Source organism: Cynocephalus volans, chromosome 1 (assembly GCF_027409185.1).
Source record: "Cynocephalus volans isolate mCynVol1 chromosome 1, mCynVol1.pri, whole genome shotgun sequence".
In the NCBI taxonomy this organism is placed as follows: Eukaryota; Metazoa; Chordata; class Mammalia; order Dermoptera; family Cynocephalidae; genus Cynocephalus; species Cynocephalus volans.
In genome coordinates, this window is record NC_084460.1 from 191947 (window position 1) to 205302 (window position 13356).

General features: G+C 52.7%; 2 protein-coding genes across 5 annotated transcripts; one reads left to right on the forward strand and one right to left on the reverse strand.

Annotated features, from left to right (window-relative positions):
* The first annotated feature begins 1582 nt into the window (after window positions 1–1582).
* Window positions 1583–9178, forward strand: SPSB2 (splA/ryanodine receptor domain and SOCS box containing 2). Of its 4 annotated transcripts, XM_063094758.1 has the most exons (4): window positions 1589–1684; window positions 5837–6076; window positions 7087–7832; window positions 8795–9178. In XM_063094758.1, the coding sequence occupies exons 2-4, from the start codon at window positions 6072–6074 to the stop codon at window positions 8920–8922; spliced, it is 879 nt and encodes a 292-aa protein (XP_062950828.1). In that variant the 5' UTR covers window positions 1589–1684; window positions 5837–6071; the 3' UTR covers window positions 8923–9178. The 4 variants fall into 4 exon arrangements, with proteins under 4 accessions (XP_062950837.1, XP_062950828.1, XP_062950832.1 ...); XM_063094767.1 differs by lacking the exon at window positions 5837–6076 and having other exon boundaries at window positions 1583–1684; XM_063094762.1 differs by lacking the exons at window positions 1589–1684; window positions 5837–6076 and adding an exon at window positions 6384–6878.
* Window positions 9179–9292: 114 nt separating this feature from the next.
* TPI1 (triosephosphate isomerase 1) lies at window positions 9293–12887 on the reverse strand. The gene is made up of 7 exons (XM_063094775.1): window positions 12665–12887; window positions 11331–11454; window positions 11136–11220; window positions 10928–11060; window positions 10546–10631; window positions 9993–10080; window positions 9293–9863 (listed from the first exon to the last, which is right to left on the reverse strand). The coding sequence occupies exons 1-7, from the start codon at window positions 12885–12887 to the stop codon at window positions 9745–9747; spliced, it is 858 nt and encodes a 285-aa protein (XP_062950845.1). The 3' UTR covers window positions 9293–9744.
* Window positions 12888–13356: the final 469 nt, after the last annotated feature.

The window sequence follows — 13356 nt, forward strand, 5'->3', positions numbered from 1 at the left end:
AAAAATATTTTTGTTCTTTCAGTAAATAAAAACAATATTTTACATTGTTTTTAAAAAATAAAAGTAATCAAAAAAAACAGTAGTCAAAGACACTCTCTCCTCAATTTGGATCTGCCCTTATAAATAAAATACCCTTACCTCCTCCCTTTTGAGAATTGCTGATGAGGAGTGAACAAATGACAAGCCTGGGAGACATGCCTAGTTAGGATTCACTAGAAGTAAAAAGATGACAAAGGCAGAAAAAAAGCTAGAAAAAGTTGAGTCAGTATTTAAAGAAATAGCAACCAGGCATTGTAGTCACACCTATAGTCCCAGCTACTGGCGAGGCTGAGGCTGGAGGCTCGCTTGAGCCCAAGAGTGTTAGGTTTGGCGAGACAGAGAAGAGAAAGAGACCTGAGCTAGGCGCTATTTCGGCCAAAAGCTTCATGTGGCGGGGAGACTGAACCAGATCAGTTCCCCCACACCAAGGAAAGCAGGAAGTTTGTGAGACTTTTAGGGAGGGTTCAGACAGAGTAATGGGCAATTTCGAAATCAGTGGTACACACAGTGACACTGTCCTTGTGGTCCATTAGCATCTGGTCGGTTAGGGCATAGGCTTCTGAAGCATTCCTTCCAGCCCAGCCCAGTTGCCTTCAGCTCGCCATGAGGCCTAATAAGGAGTTGTGGGCTGCAGTGTGCTACGCCTATCAGGGTGTCCACACTAAGTTCAGCATCAACACTGTGACCTCCAGAGCCGGGGACCACCAGGTTGCCTAAGGAGAGGTGAGCCCGCCCAGGTCAGAAAAGGAGCGGGTCAAAACTGTGCTGCTCAGCAGTGGGATCCCGCCTGTGAATAGCCACTGTGCTCCGGACTGGGCAACATACATACGTTCTTATAAAAATAGTAATGACAAAGACTAACAAAACGTTTGATTTGGCAAGCAAAACTCTGACTAATCTAGGTGAGGCTGGCAGAATTTAAGAGGGAGTGGTTCCTGGAGTTTTACCCTGCACAGTTTCTACCATAATCTGGGCGTCTCCTGCTTCTGGCCTCCCTCTTCCTGGCGAACAAAGTGCTTCTCTCCCCGTGAAGGGTCCCCCGACATAACTACCCTACGAGCGGAAGGGAAGAGGAGGGGAAGCGAGGAAACAATTTCTGAGAAATGGTGGAATGGAGCCCTTTACAACGTAAAGAAAGGCGGGGATAGGGTAGGCCTCCATTAGATTTCCGCAGCCCTCCGTCCCTTCCACGTGCCTCCGGAGCCTGGTTACAGCGGCCCTCAGCGGCCGGCTGACCGCCGTCTCCAGGAGGGGCTTCCAGCCTCACGGCCTGGCTTCCGCCCTGGGGCCTTTGTTCTGTTCCAGACGCACGTCAGCGCCGGGGGCGGGAGGGAGACTGGCGGAACCGAGCGCTGCACTTGCAGGCCAGGGCCGTGGGCGGCGGGCTCCGGCCTCCGTCGCGGCTGACCTGAAAAGCGGGCTGGAAGGAGGCCCGGCCCGGCCTGCGCCCGCCCACGTGACCGCCCACGTGGCCCGCCCGAGCGCGTCGGCGTCGCCCCGCCCCACCCCGCGGCCAACTTCGCCGCAGTTACGTAACCAGCAACCTAGCAACCTAGCAACCGGCGCGGCGGCGCGGGGCGGTGGCTGCGGAGAATCCCAGGCCTGTCAGCTTGCCGCAATCTCGGTCGCCATTTCCTCCCTGCCGGTGAGTGGGGGAGTGAGGCTTGGGGTTTGAGTCTTGATACTGCCATTGAGTAGCTCAGGACAAGGTGTTTAACTTCTCAAAGCCTCGGTTTAGGAACCTGTACATTTGAGATCTCTTCGTTGTGAGCGTTAAAGGAGAGGTGGTTTCATCATAGACGCATTTTACGGGAACTCAGCAATGCTCAGGTTCGGTAGGACAGAAGGCGGCCAGCCCCATTCCACGCGAGTGTGACATAGGGGACGGGACTGTGTCTCTTGGCCCCAGCTCTGGGCCTCTCCGTGTGTATCTTGAGAGGCTGACTCGATTTTAGCATTTTATTTTTTAAACTAGATTCTAGTGTTTTAAGATACCTTCCTTCTCCCATATAACATGACCCAGCTGAAGGCAGTCCAACCACTTCGTTTGGAACTCAACCAAAGAAGCAACCACTGTTCATGCTGGGAGAAAATCTAGCTTACTAACCTAGGGGTGATGTCTGTCTCCAACATGAAACATAAATATGGCCTCAAGAAATCCACATGTTGGGCTGGCCGATTAGCTCTGTTGGTTAGAACGTAGTGCTGATAACATCCAGGGTTTTTTCTGCTTTACCGGCCAGCAGAAAAAAAAAAAAAAAGCCGCATGTGCAATCAAGATTCAAGAAATTTGTGAAACCAGGTCATCAAGTTCTATAACTGCTACAGTGATAGCAAAGTACATGTGATTAATCTTTAATGAAGACTGAAAGGCCACTAAAATTGCTAGAAGGTGACAGGAGCCAGAAATATGTGTCTAACAATGGCAATACATGGCAAAAAATGGAGGGAAAAAAAAGCTCCTCTTCTCAAGCCACAGTGTCTTCTCCTGCCAGAGAAGGCAGCCTTTGGATGGAAGGATTTCAAAACCAGCCAAAGATGGTGTAACAGTTTTAGAAACCACTTCAACCTCAAAAACATGCCAACTGTGGGTGAGGTCGTGTCTGTGGAGGAACCCACCCAGAGCTATTAGAAAGCAAATCCCACCCAGGCTCTTGGAAGGAATTATCAGCAGAAGGGCTATTTTCCAGAATGCAATGAGTCTGGTTATGGGGGCGGTGGGGGGTGGAGGGAGTGCCTAGCTGTGTTTATATTTCCAAACTAGAAACATGAGGACCTAGGGCCGGCCTGTGGCTCACTTGGGAGAGCGTGGTGCTGACAACACCAAGTCAAGGATTAAGATCCCCTTACCGGTCTCTTTTTTGTGAATGCTTCTGCTCCCCATCCTCCCTCCAACCCTTCCCTATGCTTGGTGGCGATGTAGTTCTACAGGCTACAAATCTTTGTGCCCTACAAAAAAAAAAAATTATCTGCTTGTGCAATCAAATGCAAAGTCTTGGGTGCCTTCAGACCTTTCCCTGATTCAGTTCCAAAGCTGTTCACTCTAGAAGTCAAGTAGGACCTTGTCGAGCTAGGGCTGGGTCTGGAGCTCACAGACCCCTCCCGCCCATTGTCCAGACTGGTCACAAACCCTTCACACACAGGTCTATGAGCTAGGTAACCAGCAAAAAGGTCCTTGGAGCCATAGGTTTGAGAGCATGGCTGTGCCCGGTGGACGCCCAAGACAGTCAACGCCAGCCAAGGTGGTGGCACTGCCCATGCACACTAACTCCACCCACACACAACCTATTTACAAAGAATGCTCCGCACCATCCCCAGCTGGACCTAAGGCAAGGGGGCCTGATCAAACTATTCTATCTTCCCAACAGACCTCAAAGAGAAAAGCCTTGGCTTTAGTGTTGCTAGTCACAACAATACCACCCTAAGGTAGCAACAGACTTTATGAATGTGCTCATAAAGGCATTAAATGAAGTTTTCCTCCCCCAACATCACCCCATCCTTCACTCTGCTGATCTAAGCATGATTTGCTCTTACATGAGGCTTTGAATCCCAGAACCATGGATGCTGATTTTAATCTTAATGTGGCAATGAGTTGGAAGTCCTTTAGTATGGCCAGTTGCGTTATTTATGTTAAACAAGCAGTGGAAGCAATCAAGCCTGACAGTCAGAGCCTGTTGGGAAGAATGTGTTTAGGATTTTAAGGGTTTCTATTGACAAAGAAATGAAACTGATTTTTTTTTTTTTTAAAGATGACCGGAAGGGGATCTTAACCCTTGACTTGGTGTTGTCAGCACCAAGCTAACCGACCATCCCTGTATAAGGATTTGAACCCGTGGCCTTGGTGTTATCAGCACCACACTCTCCCAGGTGAGCCACGGGCCGGCCCTGAAATGAAACTGATTTTTTAAGTGGCCTAGCAAGTGGATCATGATGGCTTTATGGACATCGTTGAGGAAGTAATTAAAGAATTTTTTCAGAGCCACAGAGAAACATTAATAACAAGCTTGAGGAACTGATAAAAAAAAATCATGTTCAAAAGACAAAGATATGAACAGGAAGGAAAAACCAATTCAAATCTTCATAAATTTGCTGGAGTGTTCCATGATGCAAAATACCTGAATGATTTAATTTCTGAATAAAATCCATCTATGATCATGAAGCATTCAAAAATAAGTAAACAAATAATAAAATCTCTCTGTGGAGAGAAATCTGAAAAATCACATTAAATCTATGCATTGTGATTCCTTATAACCTAGCAATTCTGCACCCAACAAAAATGCATGCCTAGGTCCACCAAAAGATTTGTACAATAACGTATATAGTAGCTTTCTTCATACTGGAATAACTAAAAAAAAAAAAAAAAAAAAAAACTGGCAAAAACTCAAATGTTCAGCAACAGAAGAGATAAATTGTGGTATATTCAGATGGTGGAATACCATACAACAATGAAAATGATGAGTTACTATTTCTTGCAACAACATGGATGACTCAAGGACATAATATTTGGAAGAATAAATCAGACACAAAAGAACACATACTATATGATTTCATTTATATGGAAGTGAACAGGCAAAGCTAACCAATTTTTTTACCTTTTAAGAAGCACTCCAATTTTTCCCTTCAACTTTATCATATGCTGACAAAGCTTAAATTTGCAATATTTAGCATTTTTAAAACCTGTACCCACAACAAATAGCAAGGGAAATTCTGTCTTCCATCTCCACCATGCCCCCAACACTTCTCCAACATATGCACCCCCACTGCATGAACACAGTTCTCTGTGTCATCAGAATGAACAGTGGGGGAGCAATCGCTTCACCAGGGAGTAAGGTCCTGTCCACAGGCTAAATAAGAACATTCAGGCCACAAGTTTGGGGGAAAAATGTTATAGGAAGAGGAAAAAGCAAAAATAAACCCCAAAACCCTCGCAACTCATTTTACGAGAACAAAGATAACAGTTCTGATTGGCCCAATTTAAGCTGTAGATTCATACCTATAGATAGTTTTTTGTTTGTTTTTTAAAGATGACCCAGTAAGGGGATCTTACCCTTGACTTGGTGGTGTCAGCATCACGCTCTCCCAAGTGGGCTGGCCCCACCTACAGATATAGTTTTGAGTTGCACTGGAAGTACATCAAAGAGGGGAAAATCATTTTGGTGAATGTCCTCCTGTTTCCAAAGACTACTTTGTGATTACATGGTCACGTGCTCCCTATTCAATAGCAAATGCAAGGACGGGTGATACGAGTGTGGAGACAGTGCCTCTAGAGGCCTGCTATGCCCCAGTAGTCAGTGGGTCTCCTTCGGGCCTCCTGTCTGCTGCTGGAACACTTTGATGGTGTCTTCGTCCTCCACCTCCAGGTGTGCTGGAGTGTCCATTTCATTAATTAATTGGTTGCCCATCAAACTTGAATCTAATCTGTCTCATTGACAAGCCCTGCCTCTCCTAGTAGGCCTTCATCAGCTTGCTCAGCGGGGTGTGCCTCTCAGTCTTGAACTACACAGTGCCTTCAGGTTGATGTCGTGGTCGTTCTCAGCCTTCAGTCCATGGTTAGGAGTTCTATCCTTTTTACTCCTGTAGTACTTTCTTTATATCTCCACAACTTCATTTATATGATAAACTCTTTATAAATGTCTTTGTAACCTCCTTGAGGATTACTGCTTAATCTCCAGTGTTTAGCACAAATCATTAAGTTCAAATCAGAAACTGCTCTATGTGCTTTACATATATATACCTCATTGAATCCTCACTACACCCTATGAAATAGACACTAATTAATGGTATCTCTGTTTTACAGAGAAAGAAACAAGTAATTTGCCCAAGGTCACATGCATACTGGCCTTCAGGTATTCATGCCCGGGCTGACTGTCTTTACAGCTGGCCTCTTTCAAGCTATATTGTATTGCCTCTCTGCAGAATCAGCACTCAGTAAATGTCAAGTAAAAAGTGAGAGCTATGTATAGTGAGTTCATACTATGCACCGGGCTCTGTGCTAAGTGCTTCCTGGATTATTTCAACTCCACAACAACCCTATGAGGTAAGTATCATTTTTCCCATTTTACATAAGAGAAAAAGAGTTCAAAGAAGTTTGGCAACCTCTCCAAGATCACACAGCTAATTAGTGGCATAGCTTCACTCAGAACCAGCGTCTCAACCACTGAACTCTAGCGAATGACACCAACAATTCAGGAATGGATTGGTATCCAGTATGAAGACTCCAACAGCATGGAGACCTATGACACCTACAGCCCAGAGCCTGAAACACAGAGTTCAGAACCTCAGATGTAACACAGATGACTCACAACCTGGGGCAGAAAAAGACCAGCCCAGAAGCATGACCCAAGATCACAGGGAAAAGGAAAACCACCAGCACAAGGGGAAGCCCTCCGTGACCCCATCCATGCCTCTTACCTCGGGCTCAGGAGCTGGTGCTCAAAAGTCTTGACGGTGGAGCCCAAGGCGACGATGCCATCAAACAGTTCATTCTGACCAGGGACTGCCCCGGTGCGGGCTCCTTGGCGGCGAGGGGCGGGGTCCCGAGGCGGGGCGTGCCCTCCGCGGCAGCCACCCGAGTAGAGGGTTAATGGCAAGGGAGGGGTCCCCCAAGGAGGCGTGGCCTCGGGGAGGGCGCTTCCTGGAGCAGCGACGAGAGGGTTAACTGCCCCCCAAGGCCCCCCTCGAGGCAGGGCCTCGGGTGGGCGGGCCTAGGGGAGGTGCTGGAGGCGAACGCGGCCTGTGGTCTGCGCCCTGCGCGCCTCGGCTTCTGCTTATTTCGGCCGGGCTCCTCCTGAGGTCCGGCCGCCTCCCGGGCTGGGAAGCCAAGAGCGCGACGGCCGGCGGTGAGGCCCGCAGCGGGGCGAACTCGCGAGTCTCGGGCGACCCGGGACGGATGGGGTGAGGGCAGGGTGATGGGCTTGGGGGCTTTGCGGGGGCGAAGAGGCAGGAGCGGGCCAGTAGGCAAACATGGGTGAAAGGATGGGGTGCTTCGATAAGGATCCCCGCCAGGATTCAGCGCTTCACACCCCCTTCTCTTCCACATCCCTCCAGGTCAGTCCCAAACTGGAGCTCGACTTTCAGAACAGAGACGCCCCAGCAAGATCCTCAGGGAGTCGTCCAGCTCCTCACCTCCATGGGCCAGACGGCCCTGGCAGGGGGCAGCAGCAGCACCCCCACCACACAGGCCCTGTACCCTGACCTCTCTTGTCCCGAGGGCTTGGAAGAGCTGCTCTCTGCTCCTCCTCCTGACCTGGGGGCCCAACGGCGCCACGGCTGGAACCCCAAGGACTGCTCAGAGAACATCGAGGTCAAGGAAGGGGGGTTATGCTTTGAGCGGCGTCCCGTGGCCCAGAGCACTGATGGGGTCCGGGGTAAGATGGGCTACTCGAGGGGCCTGCACGCCTGGGAGATCAGCTGGCCCCCTGCGCAGAGGGGCACACATGCCGTGGTGGGCGTGGCCACGGCCCTCGCCCCGCTGCAGGCCGACCACTACGCGGCGCTGCTGGGCAGCAACAGCGAGTCGTGGGGCTGGGACATTGGGCGGGGGAAGCTGTACCATCAGAGCAAGGGGCCCGGGGCCCCCCAGTATCCAGCCGGACCTCAGGGTGAGCAGCTGGTGGTGCCGGAGAGGCTGCTGGTGGTTCTGGACATGGAGGAGGGAACTCTGGGCTACGCTATTGGGGGCTCCTACCTGGGGCCAGCCTTCCGTGGACTGAAGGACAGGACCCTCTATCCGGCAGTAAGCGCTGTCTGGGGCCAGTGCCAGGTCCGCATCCGCTACCTGGGCGAAAGGAGAGGTGAGGCCTGGGGCAGGTGTGGTGAGAGTATTCTGTCACTCGTGGCAGTGGTTTGGGAAGGAGACTCAACTTCAGTCAAGAGCAGAGAGGGTGGGCCTTCATCTGACTTGCCTCCTACCCTGTTCAGTGCTGGGAACAGCTAAGGGTCTTAATAGCTGTTATCTAATCCCACAGCAATGGAGGTAAAACTGAAGCTTGGGAAAGCAACTTGCTAAAGTTCTCTTGGCTAGTAAGTGGAGGGAGGCATTCCAGGAATTAGGGCTTTACAGGAGATACCAGCCTCAGAGCAAGAGGTGCAAAAGGTTAAATGGGTACTGTGCTAGGTGTACAGGTCCAGCAGGAAGAGCACTGAAAGTAACAGGCACCCGGGGTGTGTACCAGATTCCCTGGGCTCTGACAATCTCTATGACACATACCTACTTCCTTCCTCAGACAGACTCCAGGATGGAGCCCCTGGGCTGAGGGCACCAGGAAGGAGAGCAGTGAAGGAGGCTGGGCTTTGGGGTGGGGCTTTGGGGAGGAGCTTCCTTGGGAACTGACTGGATCCAGGGCTTGGAGCTGGCTCTCTGCAGTTGCAGTCTTCAGCAGAAGGCAATGCCTGTCCTCCTATCACCCATGGTGAGCCTCTGCGTGGTGGACAAGGGCCATCTTTCCTTTCACTCATCAGCCCCAGCTCCAAGGCCTTTTGGAATCAAAGCCTGGCCAGCTCCACCACTGCCGATCCACCTTGGCCTGGTGCTTAGAGTGCCTTAGCTAGAGCTCCATGAATCCCAGCTCTGACTAGGGATTTGTGAAATCTTAACTGCCGCCCAACTTCTGGGTGACTTAAATCTTCCTCTCAGCCAAGGTGGGGGCAGAATGGAACAGGAAAGTAGAAGGGCACCTGGGCAGAACCCTACAGTTCAAGGATGTCTAGATGATGGCTGCACCCCTACTTACCTTGCCCCCCTTCTCTCTCCCAGCGGAGCCACACTCCCTTCTGCACCTGAGCCGCCTGTGTGTGCGCCGCGCCCTGGGGGACATGCGGCTTGGCCAGATATCTGCTCTGCCCTTGCCCCCTGCCATGAAGCGCTACCTGCTCTACCAGTGACCAGTCATAGCACAGACTGTGCTAGGCCTCGATACCATCCCTGCACTGGGGGAGGCAGGGAGGCACTGCTGGCCTAGACAAGCAACTTGAAGCCAGTGAGGCTGGGCCCCTACCCCAACCCAAGCCCTGGGGAGCACAACAGCCCCAGAGCCACCCGGAGGGGTGGAAGGGAGGGAGCTGCTATTCAAGGCCTGGTACGCAAGACATTTTTCCAAGTAAAAGTCGTGTGTAAGAGATGTGTCATTACAGAAACCCATTCATGCTGTTTTGTTTTGTTTTCCCGCACAAGGGATAAAGTTCTATGGCTGCCTCAAAAAGGAAAAAGAGAGATTATATGGGCAGTACAGTGAAGGAGGACGAACCACAAGGCTCAGTGCCAGGTGTTTATTTCCCTCACATGTGGAATGGCTCATACACAGCACACAGGCCTCAGCACCACGGGACAGCGTAGTGCCAGCCTCTGAGGGGGGGATCTTGGCCTCATGGTGTGAGAAGGGAGAGGAGGATGGTTTCTTTTTCCTGCCCTCAGTGGGGCCTGAGTGGAACCATGAGCAATTTCCACCCCTTCTACCTCTCAGCCAAGGAGAAGCCACCTTGGAGACATGTTTAGTTCCAACCATTATAGTAAGTGGAGAAGGAATTGGCCTGGTCCCAGCCATTACAGGGGAAAGGTGTAAACGGTAAAGGAAGGTACAGTTTGGATTAGGCCACAAGAGGGGGCAGATGACACTATCAGAAGCATGTGCAGGGGGGGTCAGTTCTTGGGCTTCTGGGCTTCCTATTCCCTGGCTTAGCAGGAAGCGTAGGCGAGATGGACGGGGTTTATTGTTTGGCATTGATGATGTCCACGAATTCAGGCTTGAGGGAAGCGCCACCCACCAGGAAGCCGTCCACATCAGGCTGGCTCGCCAGCTCTTTGCAGGTGGCCCCAGTCACAGAACCTGGGAAGGGAGCAGAAAGAGGGCTTGGTCAGGGATGGGGGAGTACACTCCATCCCTACCTCCATGTCTAAGGAGGGCTCAGTCTGGTTCTCAGCCCACCCGACCTCAGGCTGGAGCAAACCCACTCACCTCCATAAATGATGCGAGTGCTCTGAGCTACTGCATCAGAAACATTGGACTTAAGCCATCCCCGGAGCTTCTCATGTACTTCCTGGGCCTAGAACAAGAAGCCAGACTAAGTAAGACCCTTTCTGCCTCTCAAAAAGGAAAAAATCACTGGCCCCAGGGGAGAGAGTCAGTATGGTATCCAGGCATGAGCTCTGGAATCTGAGTCAGAGTACCATGGCTCCAATCCCAGCCAGGCCCTGGAATGGGTGCCCTTGGACAAATCACTCTGTCTCTCTGGGCTTGGGGGCTCCTTGTCTTTAAAATGAGGAGTTGATAGGGCTGGCCGGTTACTCAGTTGGTTAGAGCATGGTGCTGATAACACCAAGGTCTGGGGTTCAATCCCTGTACCAGCCAACTGCCAAAAAATTTTTGTAAAATATTATATTTATTCATTTATTTATTTGGGGGTTTACTTTTTACTCATTTATTTGGGGGTTGGCCCAGATAAGTTCTGTGGCCCTCCAGTTCTACTGAGGCAGGGTAGGGTGAGGGCAGGGCTCCTGGGCTCAGCTACCTGTTGAGGTGTTGCAGTCTTGCCAGTACCAATGGCCCACACAGGCTCATAGGCCAGGACAACCTTGTTCCAGTCCTTCACATTATCTGCAGGACAGAGATCACAGAGTGAAGGGTGAACAGGAAGGAGCTATCCAGCCAAGCACTCTAGGGTATGAGGAATGATGGTGGCCTATTGCCCCTGGTGGCTGTTGAAGGATCGCCAGGTGGCATCTACATCTTCAGGGGCAGGAGCAGAAGTGATAGAGACTATGCAAGGATTCTCACCCTCCCCTTTCCTTTCCTGGATCACCAGGGGGATCAGGTCACACTGCAGAGCATCTGACCCCACCCTCTGTGTCTCCGTGTCTCTGGCTACGCTCAAGGTCCCTTTCTTCAGATACCTGCGATGACCTTGGTTTGCTCAAAAACAACCTTCTCAGTGATGCCAGCTTCTCTCTCATCTAGCTTCTCCCCAATGCAGGCGATTACTCCAAGTCCCTCTGCCAGGGCATGGGCCACTTTCTGCCCAATCAGCTGTTGAAGAACAAACTTGGTGAGACATCTCTCTTGGACTAAGGCATCTCTTATCCCCCCCTCCTGGTTACTAACCTCATCTGATTCCCCAAAGACATGCCTTCTCTCTGAGTGTCCCAGGACTACCCATGTGGCTCCACAGTCTTTGATCATGCCCGGGCTAAAGGAAGAGACAACGTTACAGTTCAGCAGACAGCCCACTCTACAGCTTTCCCCTCAATGAGGAAAGAGAGAAGGGTCCCCACACACCCCTTTCTATCTCCATCTCACCTGATTTCCCCAGTAAAGGCCCCATTAGTGACTTTGTAGCAGTTCTGGGCAGCCACAGCAATCTTGGAATCTAGCTTCTGGCGGGCGAAGTCAATGTAGGCAGTGGGAGGTGCACAGACCACCTCTGAGGATGAGACGGTGGCACAGGGGGATAAGATCAAAGGAAATCTTCATTCTCCAATCTTCCTATCTGGCGCTCTGGAGCCCCCTAGCCTTCACTCTTTCTTGGTTCTGCTTTCCTCCCCTTTTTCACCCCAGCAAGATGATCTCTGTTCATTTTCCAGCCCAGGCTGGGCCTGCTCTCAACTCCTAGAGCCTGCCAGGTGCCCCTGAGAGGCCACGGCCCTCACTCTGCCCTTTGCTCTTTTAAAAGCTGTAGATCCAATTTCCTCGGGCTATTTTGGGCATGGGAACCTCCCAGACTCAGCATTATCTGGGGGCCAACCCTGCCTCCTTTCTGAAACAGCCCATCTCCACCTCCCCCAGCAAAGCAAGGATTTTTAGCAAAAAGAGAAGGGGCTAACTTCTGAGGTTTGTATTGGGGTCGTTGGGAAATAGACGAGAAGGGGATGACTCTTGATCAGGCAGTGGCTCTGTGATTTAGGTGGGTGGGAGGGGAAGGCTGGAGGATAGCACCCTTCACCGGTGTGGCAGGGAGTTGACTAGTCCTAGAGGCCTTGCGCCTTCCCAATTCCACGTTGGTGAAAGCTGTAAGACCGCTCCTCATTCTCAGACGACTCAGCCTGTTTGGCACCTGCTCAGTCCCTTCCGTGGAAGGCAGGAGTCGCCCAGGCTGCCGAAGGGAAGGGATCAGAGCGGGTGGCTCAGGGGCCCAGGGCAGCTGGGCTGGCGGACGCGGCCGGCCGTGCAAAGCGCGGGGAGGAGTCCTGGGGCTACGTGCGGCTGCGCACAGCGCTGGCGGCCGCGGGGACAGGTAGCGGGACGCGGCGCGAGCTCAGCCTCCTCCCCCACACCCGGGGGCCGTAGCCAGCTTCTCCCGCCCGCCGCGAGGCCCAGGCTCCGCTCCTGTCCCCGGCTCCGGGCTGGGGCCGTCCCCGTCCGTGCTCCGGGGCCATCTTCCTCCGGCGACCCGACAAGTCCCTACCCGCCGCACAGTCCGGGGGCACCATTCAATGCCCCGACTTTCCCCCTCCACACACCTCCGGTCCCGCGGCTGCGGGACCACTGCGTTGCGGCGCCAATGCCCGGACACCCAGAGGCCCTCGTCCCCCAGCCCGGCATCCATGTCCACGCGGACACCCGGCCGCAGGGAGCTCGGAGAGGCCGATGCCACGCCCGCCCCCCAGCCCGGCCGCTGCCCGGCGAGCACGTACCGGTGTCGGCCGGCACCTTGGCCGCGTTCAGAGTGCTGATGAGTTCCCCAAGAGACGTCTTCCGTCCGTTCATCTTCCAGTTACCCCCCACGAAGAACTTCCTGGAGGGCGCCATGGCGCTGCTAGCCGGGCAACGAAGGTCAGGCTCACGGCGCCGCCGCAGCCACTGCCCGCTTATATAGAGCGCGGAAAAGCGAAGCCCCGCCCCGCCGTCCTCCGCCATCTCGGCCCCGCCCCGCCCCTCCCGCCGCTGTCGCAACGTCCTGACGTTCCCCCCTTTCTTGTAGCAACGTTCTTCCGGCGCCCGGGGGCTCAGTCGCTGCTACCTCAATTGCCTGACTGTCGGGAGGCGAGACCTGGGAGCCCCTGCGCTCCGGGGAACCCGCACTTCACGACTTCAGACCCCCGTTGTTGTTCTAGAAGGAGCTAGCCGGCCGCAACTTGGCCTTAGACCGCATTGCTCACGGGGACTGACAGAGCGCTGAGGACCTCTCTCCAACTCTGGGAGAGAGAACACCCTTCCTCCACGGGAGAAGCTACATCCCTGATTGCTGAGCAGGCACCCTTCACCTTCCCAGGCGAGGTCTAGCGCTACAGTTGCTGGACAAATACAGGGTTCAGGGCGGGAGGTACAGTCCACATTTGCCATAAAGTGTGCAGATAACAGTGGTTCAGAAGTCTGCAGCGACGCC

What these genes read in the sequence shown, in the direction of transcription:
- TPI1 (XM_063094775.1), bottom strand. Translation starts at nt 12,887, where the DNA reads ATGGCGGAGGACGGCGGGGCGGGGCTTCGCTTTTCCGCGCTCTATATA. An exon ending in GCAAACCAAGGTCATCGCAG is followed by an intron (nt 10,632 to 10,927) that starts GTATCTGAAGAA and finishes TCTGTCCTGCAG; the next exon opens with ATAATGTGAAGGACTGGAAC. An exon ending in CACTCGCATCATTTATGGAG is followed by an intron (nt 9,864 to 9,992) that starts GTGAGTGGGTTT and finishes CTCCCTTCCCAG; the next exon opens with GTTCTGTGACTGGGGCCACC.
- SPSB2 (XM_063094758.1), top strand. An exon ending in CTACCTGGGCGAAAGGAGAG is followed by an intron (nt 7,833 to 8,794) that starts GTGAGGCCTGGG and finishes TCTCTCTCCCAG; the next exon opens with CGGAGCCACACTCCCTTCTG.